Raw genomic sequence first — 16,783 nt, forward strand, 5'->3', positions numbered from 1 at the left:
TATATGTATGATAATAATTTTGTACATATATATTGAAAATCCAAAGTCCAAACCCACATTTTCGAACGAGTTAGTCGAGCGAACACGAATGGGTCTTTTGTTAATCGAACGAACACGAACAGACATCTTGTGTTCGTTCGAGTTTGAACACGAACTCGAACAATCGAACATGCTTATCGAACGAGTTTCAAACGGGTCTATTCATTCGTGTTCGATTTGATTTGCGCCTAAGGCTGAATGAGCTCCCTCCCATTGGGCCAAATTTTTGGTGGTGAGGACGTATATTCTCAGATGAGTAATACTATTCAAAAATTAGTAAATTTTTTTTTCACTTTTGGGGGTGTCATAACGTCATTGACAGTTCTGGGTCTTTTTTGTTAGTTTCTCAAACTAATGGACGTTTTAATTATTTTATACTTGGGGGTGCTAAAGGAATTTACCCAACACTATACGGTACACACAACTCTCTTCGCTCAGCTCAGGCTGTCTCATGTGACCTTATCTAACCTCTAGCCAAACCAAACTCAAAGGCAAAGCACAAGACTCGTACTATCATCTTGAGAGAACACCACAAAAATGGCGTCTTTGGCTCAACAGTTTACAGGCCTAAGATGTCCACCACTCTCCTCCACGCGCCTCTCAGGAAGAAAACCAATATCACAACACCAACAAAAGCTCCATTCTAGAAATAGAGTCATTGTCTCAGCTGTGGCAATTTCTAATGCACAGACCAAAGATAGACTGGAGCTCATGCGTCTCTTTGAAGAAGCTTATGAACGGTGTCGTACTGCCCCCATGGAAGGCGTCTCCTTCACTCTTGACGAGTTCCATTCTGCTATTGAGAAGTACGAATTCAACTCTGAATTGGGCACAAAGGTTTGTGAAAAATTTTACCCTTTTTTTTCTAGTTTTCATTTATTTTTGTTTTAAAGTTTTGATTTCGAGTTTATTTTTTGTTGTTTTCTGGTGGAATTAAGAGGAGAATGTGGGTTAGGAGTGTGAGTTTGTTAATGGGAATGAGCTTGAATTAGGAAGTATGATGTGCATTATGTGATATTAGGTATTGGTTCAAAAATGGATGAGGATTGCTTTGAATTTCTAATTCAAGTTTCTTGTATAAATATTTGTGACAAATTTGACATTTTTTCTGCCAATTATATGATTGTGTTTCGGGTTATATTATGTTTTGTTTTATCTATTTTGGTTGTTTTGGCGTAGGAATAGGAGGATAATGTGGGTTAGCTGTTGGTTCAAAGTTGAGAGAGGATTGTTTCTAATTTGTACTTCAAGTATATTTGATACAAATTTATTTATTTTCTTAAAAGCGAGAATAGAAAGCAGTTAAGAAGGGTGAGTTTGTTTATAGGTATGAACTTGAATGGGAAATTCTTATGTAAATCATGTTCATTGATGCCTCAAGTTAGAGCTTTCGCCCTCAATTTTGATGTGTTTTTTCTCCATGGGATTAGAAGATGGGTAGAAAGGATGAATTTGATAACGGGTATGAGTTCGAAGGAGGGGTTTTATGGGAATTCTTGTTGAATTTGCTAGCGAAATGTAATTTTGAATGGCAATGTTACTCAATTGTTTACTAAACATGCATAATATTGTTAATTTATTACATTGATAGTTCTCAACATGCACTTAGATATTTGACATATTTTAATCTTTTACCTTTTCCACTGGATTAGTGTTACTTGAGTTCTTTTCTACTGGTTTCTTGAGAATAATTTGGTTTCTCAAACTAAACATTTAAGGCAAACAAGCTTTTGTGATAATATATAACGGTAGTTACAGGGAACCTTGTTTTATTAGCCACGAATCCACAAACTTAAAATGCATCACCTGTACAGTTTATTCTAAGCTCATCTGGATTTGATCACCCTAAAGAAGGATAAAAAACGTGTTCATTGTTACATTTTTTAATCCATTAATCTGCACTGTTTGGTCTTTTTGAGCTTAACTATGGATATATGTTTTTCCTTTTAATGTTTAGAAAGAAGTTACTGGAAAAAAGAGTTAATTTCTTATTTCTGTCATTCTATTGGCAAGTTATTGCAGGGGAGATTGAACTCTTATTCTATCTTCCTATTGCTTTTGTTTCAATGCAAGTCTACTTAGATTAATGAAGAATATTATTTAGTTTATTTTTTGGTAAATTCTTCTTTCAGGTAAAAGGAACAGTATTCTGTACAGATAAGAATGGGGCATTAGTTGACATTACTGCGAAGTCTTCAGCATACTTGCCTGTCCAAGAGGCATGCATTTACAAAATTAAACATGTGGAAGAAGCAGGTATTGTTCCGGGTTTGAAAGACGAGTTTGTGATTATTGGTGAAAATGAAGCTGATGATAGCTTGATCTTGAGCTTACAGTCAATTCAGTATGAGCTTGCCTGGGAAAGATGCAGGCAACTTCAGGCTGAAGATGTCACTGTGAAGGGTAAGGTAGGTATTTGCATAAACAGCGTTACATTTTTTTCCTTTTCCTTTTTCCTGGTATGGTATCTTCAAAATCATGATCAAGTCTAGTAGTTTATGAGGACTTGGTGAGAGCATAGGTAACTCGGGAATTTCATTTGATATTCTCTTAGCTGAAAGTTATATAACCTTCATCGACTCTGGCAAATGTTTGCCAAAGTCCTTGTTATTAGTTTTATAAACCAGATTACTTATTCTTTAGCTTTCTATGAAGTTTTGTAATTATTATTTGCTGTATGATTCTTGATAATTCTTTGACGTTTTTCAGTTCTTGGAATAAACATGTAGGTTGTTCATGCGAACAAAGGTGGAGTGGTTGCTGAGGTGGAGGGCCTCCGTGGATTTGTTCCCTTCTCACAGATGTCTTCGGTTTGTTATTTTACCCAGTTTGCCTATCTAGAAGGCCCTCTTATGTTGAAATGAATTTTTCATCTTTTATTTTCTCAAGTGGAAACTTGCCTTTCAGAAGGTTATACATTCACGTAGATTTAGAATCCTTTTCTACTAATTCATAAGTATCCTCTGAGGTGGCTATCTGTTTCAGAGCTTGGCTTTTCACTGGAAATTGCAACTTTTGCTCTATTTTGACATCAAAAACTTTTGTATGATATAAATATGACTAATGTGGCAGCTGTTGTTTCATATGTCATCTGATCTTGTATGGTTGTACAAGTTAACATTTTTTTTTTTTTTTTGGGTTATTTTAGGCTAACAAACCCATTGTTCTTTCTTCTATCAATCTGTTCTCTCAGCATCAACGTCCTTATTTATATAAATTTCACTCCATTATGTAATATTCCTAATCCCAAATTTACCATTTCTTCCAAATTTATCAGAAATCAACTGCAGAAGAGCTTCTTGGTAAGTATCTTCCTCTGAAGTTTGTGGAGGTTGATGAGGAGCAGTCTAGGGTTGTCCTCAGTAACCGCAAGGCCATGGCTGACAGCCAGGCACAGCTTGGAATTGGATCAGTGGTCATTGGAACTGTAGAAAGCCTGAAACCATATGGTGCCTTCATTGACATTGGTGGTATTAATGGCCTTCTCCATGTTAGTCAGATCAGTCATGATCGTGTCTCAGATCTTGCCACTGTTCTTCAACCTGGTGATACTCTTAAGGTATACATACGCCATGTGTTTTAGTTCTTGATCAGAATTTGTGCCAACTATTGGAGCTAAAGATTACTAACTTAAGCTTCACCGATATAGGTCATGATACTAAGCCATGACCGTGAGAGGGGCCGAGTAAGTCTTTCAACAAAGAAGTTAGAGCCTACTCCAGGAGACATGATCCGCAATCCAAAACTTGTTTTTGAGAAGGTGACTTCTTAGAAATGACCTCTATCTTCTTCAATGGCTTAAATTTTAGGTATTGATGGAAACAGATTTCATTAGAGCCATGAACTAATCATATTTTTGTTGCATTAACAGGCTGAGGAGATGGCACAGACATTCCGGCAGAGAATTGCTCAAGCAGAAGCTATGGCTCGTGCAGACATGCTTAGATTCCAGCCGGAGGTATTGGCTTCTGGCACTGTTATTATTCCTCCAGCTACTGAAGTTCAAGAAAACTAAAAGATTGTAAAAATTAATGCCAGGCATAGAGATTGTGCCCCCTTACCATAATTTTTCTTTTGCAGAGTGGCTTAACTCTCAGCTCTGATGGAATTCTGGGTGCACTTTCATCCGACTTGCCCGCCGAGGGCTTAGATTTGAGCGCAGTTCCATCGGCTGAAGATTGATGATTTATACAGCAGTTGCCCTTCACAAGTTTGTAAAATTTGGTGCAATCACCTCTGAGTTTGAGCTAAATGTAACTTGAGTTTTCTCTTCTCGTCCTATTAAATTCTATCGTCAGCTGCAGTTTCATCTAAACTGATTACCCAATGTATGATTAAAATTTTAAAATCTGTTGAACAAAGCTTTGTAAAATCTTACAATGAGACTCCTTATCCTAATACAATAGTAAATTGCATAGCAGTATACTCCTTGACTAGCCTCAATTGTAATTATCAGAAATCCGAAAGCTGATGTACATGCTATCAGAAGTCAAGGTTAAAGACATGCCCTTTGTACATTTGTTACAACATAGCATCTAGAATCTGTTTTCATTTTTGGTATTTTTGGTGGTGAGGACGTATATTCTCAAATGAGTAATACTATTCAAAAATTAGTAAATTTTTTTTTCACTTTTGGGGGTGTCATAACGTCATTGACAGTTCTGGGTCTTTTTTGTTAGTTTCTCAAACTAATGGACTTTTTAATTATTTTATACTTGGGGTTGCTAAAGGAATTTACCCAACACTATACAGTACACACAACTCTCTTCGCTCAGCTCAGGCTGTCTCATGTGACCTTATCTAACCTCTAGCCAAACCAAACTCAAAGGCAAAGCACAAGACTCGTACTATCATCTTGAGAGAACACCACAAAAATGGCGTCTTTGGCTCAACAGTTTACAGGCCTAAGATGTCCACCACTCTCCTCCACGCGCCTCTCAGGAAGAAAACCAATATCACAACACCAACAAAAGCTCCATTCTAGAAATAGAGTCATTGTCTCAGCTGTGGCAATTTCTAATGCACAGACCAAAGATAGACTGGAGCTCATGCGTCTCTTTGAAGAAGCTTATGAACGGTGTCGTACTGCCCCCATGGAAGGCGTCTCCTTCACTCTTGACGAGTTCCATTCTGCTATTGAGAAGTACGAATTCAACTCTGAATTGGGCACAAAGGTTTGTGAAAAATTTTACCCTTTTTTTTCTAGTTTTCATTTATTTTTGTTTTAAAGTTTTGATTTCGAGTTTATTTTTTGTTGTTTTCTGGTGGAATTAAGAGGAGAATGTGGGTTAGGAGTGTGAGTTTGTTAATGGGAATGAGCTTGAATTAGGAAGTATGATGTGCATTATGTGATATTAGGTATTGGTTCAAAAATGGATGAGGATTGCTTTGAATTTCTAATTCAAGTTTCTTGTATAAATATTTGTGACAAATTTGACATTTTTTCTGCCAATTATATGATTGTGTTTCGGGTTATATTATGTTTTGTTTTATCTATTTTGGTTGTTTTGGCGTAGGAATAGGAGGATAATGTGGGTTAGCTGTTGGTTCAAAGTTGAGAGAGGATTGTTTCTAATTTGTACTTCAAGTATATTTGATACAAATTTATTTATTTTCTTAAAAGCGAGAATAGAAAGCAGTTAAGAAGGGTGAGTTTGTTTATAGGTATGAACTTGAATGGGAAATTCTTATGTAAATCATGTTCATTGATGCCTCAAGTTAGAGCTTTCGCCCTCAATTTTGATGTGTTTTTTCTCCATGGGATTAGAAGATGGGTAGAAAGGATGAATTTGATAACGGGTATGAGTTCGAAGGAGGGGTTTTATGGGAATTCTTGTTGAATTTGCTAGCGAAATGTAATTTTGAATGGCAATGTTACTCAATTGTTTACTAAACATGCATAATATTGTTAATTTATTACATTGATAGTTCTCAACATGCACTTAGATATTTGACATATTTTAATCTTTTACCTTTTCCACTGGATTAGTGTTACTTGAGTTCTTTTCTACTGGTTTCTTGAGAATAATTTGGTTTCTCAAACTAAACATTTAAGGCAAACAAGCTTTTGTGATAATATATAACGGTAGTTACAGGGAACCTTGTTTTATTAGCCACGAATCCACAAACTTAAAATGCATCACCTGTACAGTTTATTCTAAGCTCATCTGGATTTGATCACCCTAAAGAAGGATAAAAAACGTGTTCATTGTTACATTTTTTAATCCATTAATCTGCACTGTTTGGTCTTTTTGAGCTTAACTATGGATATATGTTTTTCCTTTTAATGTTTAGAAAGAAGTTACTGGAAAAAAGAGTTAATTTCTTATTTCTGTCATTCTATTGGCAAGTTATTGCAGGGGAGATTGAACTCTTATTCTATCTTCCTATTGCTTTTGTTTCAATGCAAGTCTACTTAGATTAATGAAGAATATTATTTAGTTTATTTTTTGGTAAATTCTTCTTTCAGGTAAAAGGAACAGTATTCTGTACAGATAAGAATGGGGCATTAGTTGACATTACTGCGAAGTCTTCAGCATATTTGCCTGTCCAAGAGGCATGCATTTACAAAATTAAACATGTGGAAGAAGCAGGTATTGTTCCGGGTTTGAAAGACGAGTTTGTGATTATTGGTGAAAATGAAGCTGATGATAGCTTGATCTTGAGCTTACAGTCAATTCAGTATGAGCTTGCCTGGGAAAGATGCAGGCAACTTCAGGCTGAAGATGTCACTGTGAAGGGTAAGGTAGGTATTTGCATAAACAGCGTTACATTTTTTTCCTTTTCTTTTTTCCTGTTATGGTATCTTCAAAATCATGATCAAGTCTAGTAGTTTATGAGGACTTGGTGAGAGCATAGGTAACTCGGGAATTTCATTTGATATTCTCTTAGCTGAAAGTTATATAACCTTCTTCGACTCTGGCAAATGTTTGCCAAAGTCCTTGTTATTAGTTTTATAAACCAGATTACTTATTCTTTAGCTTTCTATGAAGTTTTGTAATTATTATTTGCTGTATGATTCTTGATAATTCTTTGACGTTTTTCAGTTCTTGGAATAAACATGTAGGTTGTTCATGCGAACAAAGGTGGAGTGGTTGCTGAGGTGGAGGGCCTCCGTGGATTTGTTCCCTTCTCACAGATGTCTTCGGTTTGTTATTTTACCCAGTTTGCCTATCTAGAAGGCCCTCTTATGTTGAAATGAATTTTTCATCTTTTATTTTCTCAAGTGGAAACTTGCCTTTCAGAAGGTTATACATTCACTTAGATTTAGAATCCTTTTCTACTAATTCATTAGTGTCCTCTGAGGTGGCTATCTGTTTCAGAGCTTGGATTTTCACTGGAAATTGCAACTTTTGCTCTATTTTGACATCAAAAACTTTTGTATGATATAAATATGACTAATGTGGCAGCTGTTGTTTCATATGTCATCTGATCTTGTATGGTTGAACAAGTTAACATTTTTTTTTTTTTTTTTGGTTATTTTAGGCTAACAAACCCATTGTTCTTTCTTCTATCAATCTGTTTTCTCAGCATCAACGTCCTTATTTATATAAATTTCACTCCATTATGTAATATTCCTAATCCCAAATTTACCATTTCTTCCAAATTTATCAGAAATCAACTGCAGAAGAGCTTCTTGGTAAGTATCTTCCTCTGAAGTTTGTGGAGGTTGATGAGGAGCAGTCTAGGGTTGTCCTCAGTAACCGCAAGGCCATGGCTGACAGCCAGGCACAGCTTGGAATTGGATCAGTGGTCATTGGAACTGTAGAAAGCCTGAAACCATATGGTGCCTTCATTGACATTGGTGGTATTAATGGCCTTCTCCATGTTAGTCAGATCAGTCATGATCGTGTCTCAGATCTTGCCACTGTTCTTCAACCTGGTGATACTCTTAAGGTATACATACGCTATGTGTTTTAGTTCTTGATCAGAATTTGTGCCAACTATTGGAGCTAAAGATTACTAACTTAAGCTTCACAAATATAGGTCATGATACTGAGCCATGACCGTGAGAGGGGCCGAGTAAGTCTTTCAACAAAGAAGTTAGAGCCTACTCCAGGAGACATGATCCGCAATCCAAAACTTGTTTTTGAGAAGGTGACTTCTTAGAAATGACCTCTATCTTCTTCAGTGGCTTAAATTTTAGGTATTGATGGAAACAGATTTCATTAGAGCCATGAACTAATCATATTTTTGTTGCATTAACAGGCTGAGGAGATGGCACAGACATTCCGGCAGAGAATTGCTCAAGCAGAAGCTATGGCTCGTGCAGACATGCTTAGATTCCAGCCGGAGGTATTGGCTTCTGGCACTGTTATTATTCCTCCAGCTACTGAAGTTCAAGAAAACTAAAAGATTGTAAAAATTAATGCCAGGCATAGAGATTGTGCCCCCTTACCATAATTTTTCTTTTGCAGAGTGGCTTAACTCTCAGCTCTGATGGAATTCTGGGTGCACTTTCATCCGACTTGCCCGCCGAGGGCTTAGATTTGAGCGCAGTTCCATCGGCTGAAGATTCATGATTTATACTGCAGTTGCCCTTCACAAGTTTGTAAAATTTGGTGCAATCACCTTTGAGTTTGAGCTAAATGTAACTTGAGTTTTCTCTTCTCGTCCTATTAAATTCTATCGTCAGCTGCAGTTTCATCTAAACTGATTACCCAATGTATGATTAAAATTTTAAAATCTGTTGAACAAAGCTTTGTAAAATCTTACAATGAGACTCCTTATCCTAATACAATAGTAAATTGCATAGCAGTATACTCCTTGACTAGCCTCAATTGTAATTATCAGAAATCCGAAAGCTGATGTACATGCTATCAGAAGTCAAGGTTAAAGACATGCCCTTTGTACATTTGTTACAACATAGCATCTAGAATCTGTTTTCATTTTTGGTATGATCTTGACGAAAAAAAAATTTCTGAAAAATTAATTGTCGTCACAGAGGTCGCTTTTTCAGATTAAGCTTGTTAACTTTTCTGAGTTTTCTCTTTGCTGTTGTTCTTCTTGCCCTTTTTCTGCTTTTGCTTCAATTGAGTAAGGCCTGCAGCAGTGACCTTCACATTTCCAATAATTGCAGCAACCAACTCAGGATCTGTACATGCTTTCATTAATTCCTTCTCTCTTTGTGTCGCTTCCAGCATGTGGGTGAACAAATTCATGGCAGTCTTTGCAGCTACAGAAAATATTGAAAAAATATGAGTCAGACTCAAGTTAAAGCTTGCTAGATACAGTTGGGTATATTTTATAAAAAATTTCGACGTCTCGGATTCAGAAAAGAAGAAAATTTCTCGGCAGGAGAAAGTGATCAAAAGCATTAAAATTGTCGAAGCAAACAGACATGCATCAAAGAAAGCGTTAACCATAAGTGATTTAAAGATATGGATACCTTTCCCTTTCTTTGCAGTGCCAGGAATTATCTTCACACGGTATTTGTAAGACTGCACTGCACTGTAAGGGCCACAAACAGGCACAGCATATAAGAGAATGTCATTCGGCAGAGGATTCCCAGTCAGGTAATCCACGTCATTTAATCTCCCTTTTTCTTCTTCACCTATCTCATGAATATCATCCTCCTCCATCGCCACTCTGTCCATCTCAGCGGTATCATCCATACCTGCATGGGAATTACGTTCAACTCCACTATTTGCCCGACCATTTGAGGCATGATCTGGATGTTCTTTACAATCCCGAGACAAGTGACCAACTTTTTTACATTTGTAACATATTTTTGGAGCATCTTCAGAACCTGCAAGATTTTAAGAAAAGACAATAAAGACCCATTAATAACAGTATGACAATCAAAACATTGAATATTTGATATAAATAGTTGCAGTTAGAATTTGTTATATCGGTCCCCTGTATGAGATGTTTAATCATTGTGTAATGGGTCTTGCAGAAGCAAAATAATCACGTAGTAGTGTCGTAGTACCAAAATTAAAACCAATGAAATATTACAAAAATGAAAAACTTTATAAATAGAAACATACCGCCAGCAGGTTTCTTCCCTTCGTCGATAGCTGCATCTCCATTTCCATTTTCTGACTCCCCATCATCTTTTTGAACTTTACCAGCAGACTGCAAATTCACATAAATCATCACTTCTATTAATGGATCAGTACAACATTCTAATAAACTTTAATCAGTGCAATACACAGCATCAAGACCCAGAACCAGGGAAATATTAACAATTAAATTAAGTGAACAATAAAATTAAATATGATGTAAGAGCAGAAGATATATCTACTTCAGCCCATCTAAATAATACAGGAGATAGTTGAAGTTTTTGTGCTCACAGCTAGTAATGCCATCCGAATTTTCCTCTCTTCCTCATCTTGATCGGCATACTTCTCCTTCATCTTCTTGAGTTTACCTTTCTGCCCACGACTGATTTTTCCACCATCAGGCTTTTCATTTTTAACACTTGCTTCAGTCTGGGAAGCAGAAACATCATTTCCTTTTCCTTTTTTCTTTTGCTGGTCAACCTTTGCATCTGGAACAATACTGTCCTGACCTTTCTTAAGCTTTCTTCTTTCAGCTTTTGAAATATATGGTTTATCTCGAACTGTAGCTTTCTTCTCTTCATGGTTATCTTCCCCAGCCAAATCAACATGAGTTGTTTCAAGGCCATACTTTGTACTTGATACAGCAGTAGATCCAAGACCAAGAGCTCTATCAATAAGATCTTCAAGTTCTGGAGTAACTGGAGAAACACCAGTTCTAGCAACATCAGATACCTCACCGTCAACACCATTTTCGATTGATTTGTCTTCAACAGGAGATTCATGAGAAGAAGTAGCTCTTGCATTTGAATCAGTTGAGCCATTATGAACAGAATCAGCCACCAATACACCTTCTAAAGCCAGTTTTTCATCCATGGCATCTTTCTCTGATTCAGACTCGGAAATTTCATTAACAGGTCCACTTTCTTCACCATCATCCATCCCTTCCTCCTCTCCTCGAACCCTCCTTTCATTTAAATGTGATCCTAAGGAACTCTCCTCCAAGCGGAAGAGCAATCCAAAGCCCATAATAAGAGGGTGTGGAGGAAGAAAGTTCTTCTTCCCACGAATCATGAAGCTTCCAACTGTAAGATATTCCCCCGTAGGAGCAGTTTTACTAACCTGATGAGGATAAACCCACCAGGCACTAGTGACCATCTTTGAATCCCATGCTTGGCTGTGACAAACCTAAATCACAAGATTCTATTATGAACTTGAAGTGTTGAACCACGCTGCATCTATTAGAATTACTCTATTGTATAAAAAAGATTAAAATAATTGACATGAAGAGATGTGAGAAGAGACTAACCGTGAAGCATCCAGCTTGGTTTAAAGTGAGTGGAGGTACAGGTTGTTCAGGCCTGTGATTCTTGATTACAGTACTAGAAGCTCCATGCAGATCTGCATGGACATACCTGTTCCATTCAATAGTAATTAATTGAAGTCAACATCTGAAGAAAAATTTGGAAAAGTCAACCAAGACAGTTACTTACAGATCTCCTTTTGACATATAACGCTTGACTATCATCTCATTTTGCTGAGCATCACGTCCACTAATAACCAAATAGTTCTCACTGCTGATGAACCAATTAAATTTCTCAAACCAGTGAACCTTGCGCATATGTGAAATTGTGGCAACAGTTTTTTCCTGCATAGTCATCAATTGGGGGGTGGTAAGTGGGACTTTTAGTTAGACACCTGAACTCAAGAGAGCTCTAATTAAAAACATAAAACTAAATCACTAAAATGCATTGTGATTTATCAATAAAAGAAACTAATACAGCACAGACACATGAACTGAGGAACTCACTAGAGCTCTTATTGATAACATAAAACTAAATCACTAAAATGCATTATTAATTATCAATAAAAGAAACTAGCACAAAGCACTATGTTGAGGAAAACATCACAGCAATATAAAGCTACCTGCAGAACCTGGAGACGAGTCTTCTTCTCAGCAGCTTTAAAAGCTTTTTCATGTGCTGTAATGGTCTTTTCCTGTTTGCTCTCCTGTTTTTTCTTCAGTTCATACCACCGCCTAGCATTTGCATGCGCTGAAAATGCCAAATCAACTTCAACCTAAAACGTGGAAGCATAACAATAAGTAAATATGGATAATTTATATTGCAAATTTGTTGACCTAATATCTTTCTGTACTCACAAAAAGAAAAATAAGTTTTCTAACCAAATGAGAAGGTACAGATGGAAGAAAAANTGCGCATATGTGAAATTGTGGCAACAGTTTTTTCCTGCATAGTCATCAATTGGGGGGTGGTAAGTGGGACTTTTAGTTAGACACCTGAACTCAAGAGAGCTCTAATTAAAAACATAAAACTAAATCACTAAAATGCATTGTGATTTATCAATAAAAGAAACTAATACAGCACAGACACATGAACTGAGGAACTCACTAGAGCTCTTATTGATAACATAAAACTAAATCACTAAAATGCATTATTAATTATCAATAAAAGAAACTAGCACAAAGCACTATGTTGAGGAAAACATCACAGCAATATAAAGCTACCTGCAGAACCTGGAGACGAGTCTTCTTCTCAGCAGCTTTAAAAGCTTTTTCATGTGCTGTAATGGTCTTTTCCTGTTTGCTCTCCTGTTTTTTCTTCAGTTCATACCACCGCCTAGCATTTGCATGCGCTGAAAATGCCAAATCAACTTCAACCTAAAACGTGGAAGCATAACAATAAGTAAATATGGATAATTTATATTGCAAATTTGTTGACCTAATATCTTTCTGTACTCACAAAAAGAAAAATAAGTTTTCTAACCAAATGAGAAGGTACAGATGGAAGAAAAAGAAGATGATAATCCCTATATAACATTTACATTGACAAAGTACTCTGTATAACCCATAAAGACATAAGATGTTTAATGGTCTTATAATCAATGACTTTTTCCACATTCCTACCATAGTTGTTCATAATCTAAGGCATACATATCACCAAAATAACAGATACTAAGGAAACATATAAAAACCAAAATATTTTTAGGACCCAAGTAAGCCAACTACAGGCATAGTAATTAACGATGGAAAGGTGGGAATGCTATGCGGAATTAATTGCTTGAATATAAAGCAGGGGCTTCCCAAAACTATAAATCTAGTTCAGTTCTGTAGTAGCACCTTTTCCACAGGGAGTGTTTTTTCATCATCATCCATTTCATCAAGATTGTTGCTCAACAGCAAAGTCATGCAGTTCCTTTCAAGATGGAGCTTGTCAATTAGGCCAGCCACAGGGTTCCCAGATTTCTTCTCTTCCTTCACCATACGAGCAAGATCCTCCCAACTCATGCGATTTGCAAGAGCTACACGAACAGCTGATATAGCAGCATCAACATCTTCTAAGTTGTACTCTATCAATTCCGCCATTTTAACACTACGGTCAACTTCTTTCTTCAGTGTCTGGGCACGATTTTCCTGTACATAAAAGTTACACAGAAAAAAACATGTAAAAACACCAGTATAAAATAATTATTTCATACAAATAGCTCTAAAAACTTTAATCTCCTATTATCAAAATAAAGCTTAAATATAAACAATGAAAATGCTTAAGCATATCCTTACACACACTATCACTGACAAGCTTCAATATTTGAACAAAAATAATTTAAATCCTACTTATTTCTACATCACTATTGTTTCATGTTATATGACTTGATCATTCTATCCCAAAGAATTTCTAGAATTTTGAAATAAAAGATTGATAAACTTAAAGAAAATATATGCATCTATTTCTCTCCTTGTATTCTGAACAATCAAAGGTGAGGTTTCTTGCTCCCAGAATCACTGTTTATATAGACTCCTCCCTCGGGAAGGATCAACTTCAAGTCACATAACCACAAAGGCATGGCAGTCAAGATGGGTTGGTATTCATGTATACGATTACATAACAAGTAAATTGGGACAACAGCACCCGCAACCTCATACACCCCATTCCCCACCTCAACAAATCCAGAAAAAAAAAAAAAAAAAAGGGTGAGAGAGTCACCCGAGAAAGAGATTCCATCAATATTGAGGTCATCAAAATAACCACAACAGTATTTAATTAGTCTTTGCACTAGATATGAAATTTCAAGCTATTAGCAGACCTGGTCCACACGGATTTTATTTAGTTTCTGAAAGGCAGCACCCTCTTTTGCCTTCAGCTGTTGTTCCACCCTTTGACTTTCGATTTTGCTGTAAAACTCATCCAAAGCCGCATCAAATGTTTCAAACTTCACAAACTCCCTTGACTTGAATTGATTCAACAACAGGGGGCAGAATTCATCATAGATCTACAAGGAATAACCAAACAACTATCAAAAACAATATTCAATATTCAACTGGTAATCCAGTTAAGTAATTAACATATTTCTATTCCATGTTTGCCCTCTTATCATAATCAAACAAGAGAACAAAAGAAGGACAATGCACTATGTTCCACTGGAGATATTCGAAACACATGAAGCACAGAGGTAATAACCTTGCTAGAACTTCCAGACTCAGAAGGAGGGCAGTCCTTCCCCAAGTTTTTCTTCTGCATTAAAATGTATCCTTCAGGAACTTTATCACCCAAAATGACATCCTGTAGCCAGTCCTCAAACTTTGAAACAGCTGTGGACAAAACTTGAATTGCATCATCATCTAACTTCTTATCTTTAGAAACTTTAGTATTTGGAACCAAACCAGCATCTAAAATGATATGCTCAGAGAGAGCTGGTCCATAACCCAATGCCTCCCCAAGAACAGTCTTCAACGTGGCTTGTTTGACACAAGAACTACCACTAGTATTTTTACTAGGCTCAGAAGACTTCCCACCCTTGTTGCCACCCTGCTTTCCTTTTGATGCATCAGATGCATTATTTCCAACTTTATTAACATTATCAGGTTCATCATTGTCAGGATCTTTAGAAGATGTAAGGGCCTCATGCAACTTTGAAACTGTAGTTCGTTCAAAAACCCGACAAATCTCTGTTGGATAACGATGGCGTGACATGATAGCAACTCCTTTGTCATCATCCCTGTTATCAATGAATTTATATCATTCATAGCAATATATAAAAATTCTTGAATGTACAATAGAAAAACCATTAGCAATTTTCCTCATAGCAAACAGATGAGATTCATTCTTTTCCGCTACAAACAAATGAGATGCATTTGAATCTAGCAAACATAACTAAAAATAATGAGCTTCATCCTTACAGCGCCCATCTTTGATATACTACTAAACATGCATTCCATAAGTTCAAATATTCAGCTGACGTACGCATGCATTTTTGCCAATTTTCAAATCAAACCAAATGGACAAAAGATTGAGCAATATCACAAACCTGTGGGACCGGAGTAGAGTCAAGACAGTAAATTCAGAATCCGTGAGCAGGATATTTCCTTGGGCATACAGCTCCAGTATAATATAATGCGCATTTGCACCCAATCCGAATTGAAACAAAATAATCTACCAAAAAACTAAAGACATCAGACAAGCACAAAACAAAATACTAAAAAAACTCCCAACAGAGCATAAAAATACAATACCCTATCATATCCAAGTTGGCGCACATCCTCAAGCCTTCTGGTACGTATATGCTTCCTCAATTTTAAAGTAAAACCAGACGGAGTATTTTTCTTATCCCTATAAGCATTTAACAATGAAGCCAAAACATTAATAAAACTTGATATATAATTTAAATACGGAAATCAATGGAAAAATAAAAGCTTCATGTTCGTTTTCAAATTTTCTATAGTTTATAACTCTGGAAATAGGTTCTAAATTCAGTATCCATATCAAACACATTTCAGAAATTAGAAATAATTAAATATATTATGAAAAAGCGATGAAGAAAACCTTGTATAAGCAGTAGTATGTAAACGAACACCGCTTTCCACTAACAGTAGAACCTTCTCGCTCTCTCCGGACTCTGTGACTCCACTACTATTCATAAGCTTGAACACATAAGTCTGCGAGAACCAGAGGAATAACTGTTATTCTGTGATAAATTAAATATTAAAAAAAAATGAAGAATGAGGATTTGAATGGATTGGTGTAAGACCTTGGGAGAGAGATCGTAGACATTGGAGCAACGCATGCCGATTAACCTCCGTAAACACTTGACTTCAGCGGCCACATCGGCCGTGTTCATACGCACCTTCACCATGTCGTTTTCGTTTCGATTCTTGATTCAATTATTGAGGATGAGAGCGACAACAGAGCGATACTACCCTTTATTTACTAGAATTTCCTATTTTCCGTAGGATTTATGATTATGTAAGAGTTTTCTTCGAGCAACACAGAAACAAAGAAAATAAGAGCTCAGCCGAGCCTCCTGCTTCTCCTCGTTGTTGTGGTAGCGATACTCGGTGGACGCGTGGGCGCTAAGTAGTGTTATTTTTGCGGAAGTGTTGTCAAACTCTTTTTTATTTGGACGATAAATTTTACAATTTGGAAAAGACAGTGTAAACCCAATTGAGAAATAGATATTTACTTTCTACTTGGACGATACGTAAATCTTTTTTATAACCATTAAACACTTTACAAGATGCAGAAGTTCATTAAAGATCTTACCAGTTACAAGTCCAATGGACAAAATATATCACAAATGTGATAAGTCATCAGTTTCTACTACTCGAATCCTGTAAATAACCCACCAAAATAGCTAAAATCTTGCCATCTAACCACGAACCTATGATTGACCACATGTAACCCTTTTTTGAAGTTAAGAACAAATAGACAAACTAAGGACATAACCCA

At 36.4% G+C, this 16,783-nt stretch overlaps 3 protein-coding genes across 3 annotated transcripts; 2 read left to right on the forward strand and 1 right to left on the reverse strand.

Annotated features, from left to right (window-relative positions):
- The first annotated feature begins 491 nt into the window (after positions 1 to 491).
- Positions 492 to 4,508, forward strand: LOC116110901 (30S ribosomal protein S1, chloroplastic). Its single transcript, XM_031397112.1, has 7 exons — positions 492 to 876; positions 2,172 to 2,447; positions 2,769 to 2,849; positions 3,317 to 3,598; positions 3,689 to 3,799; positions 3,911 to 3,997; positions 4,120 to 4,508. The coding sequence occupies exons 1-7, from the start codon at positions 577 to 579 to the stop codon at positions 4,219 to 4,221; spliced, it is 1,239 nt and encodes a 412-aa protein (XP_031252972.1). The 5' UTR covers positions 492 to 576; the 3' UTR covers positions 4,222 to 4,508.
- A 320-nt stretch (positions 4,509 to 4,828) lies between these two features.
- Positions 4,829 to 8,946, forward strand: LOC116110887 (30S ribosomal protein S1, chloroplastic-like). Its single transcript, XM_031397101.1, has 7 exons — positions 4,829 to 5,213; positions 6,509 to 6,784; positions 7,106 to 7,186; positions 7,654 to 7,935; positions 8,026 to 8,136; positions 8,248 to 8,334; positions 8,457 to 8,946. The coding sequence occupies exons 1-7, from the start codon at positions 4,914 to 4,916 to the stop codon at positions 8,559 to 8,561; spliced, it is 1,242 nt and encodes a 413-aa protein (XP_031252961.1). The 5' UTR covers positions 4,829 to 4,913; the 3' UTR covers positions 8,562 to 8,946.
- Positions 8,947 to 8,953: 7 nt separating this feature from the next.
- On the reverse strand, positions 8,954 to 16,406 carry LOC116110886 (nuclear export mediator factor NEMF). The gene is made up of 14 exons (XM_031397099.1): positions 16,086 to 16,406; positions 15,881 to 15,993; positions 15,571 to 15,667; positions 15,366 to 15,490; positions 14,519 to 15,056; positions 14,145 to 14,330; positions 13,180 to 13,473; positions 12,568 to 12,720; positions 11,534 to 11,688; positions 11,350 to 11,455; positions 10,335 to 11,228; positions 10,029 to 10,116; positions 9,428 to 9,787; positions 8,954 to 9,214 (listed from the first exon to the last, which is right to left on the reverse strand). Exons 1-14 carry the CDS (start codon positions 16,188 to 16,190, stop codon positions 9,009 to 9,011), a joined length of 3,420 nt encoding a protein of 1,139 aa, XP_031252959.1. The 5' UTR covers positions 16,191 to 16,406; the 3' UTR covers positions 8,954 to 9,008.
- Between the last annotated feature and the right edge of the window lie 377 nt (positions 16,407 to 16,783).

This window comes from Pistacia vera, unplaced genomic scaffold (assembly GCF_008641045.1).
Source record: "Pistacia vera cultivar Batoury unplaced genomic scaffold, PisVer_v2 Contig62, whole genome shotgun sequence".
Taxonomy (NCBI): Eukaryota; Viridiplantae; Streptophyta; class Magnoliopsida; order Sapindales; family Anacardiaceae; genus Pistacia; species Pistacia vera.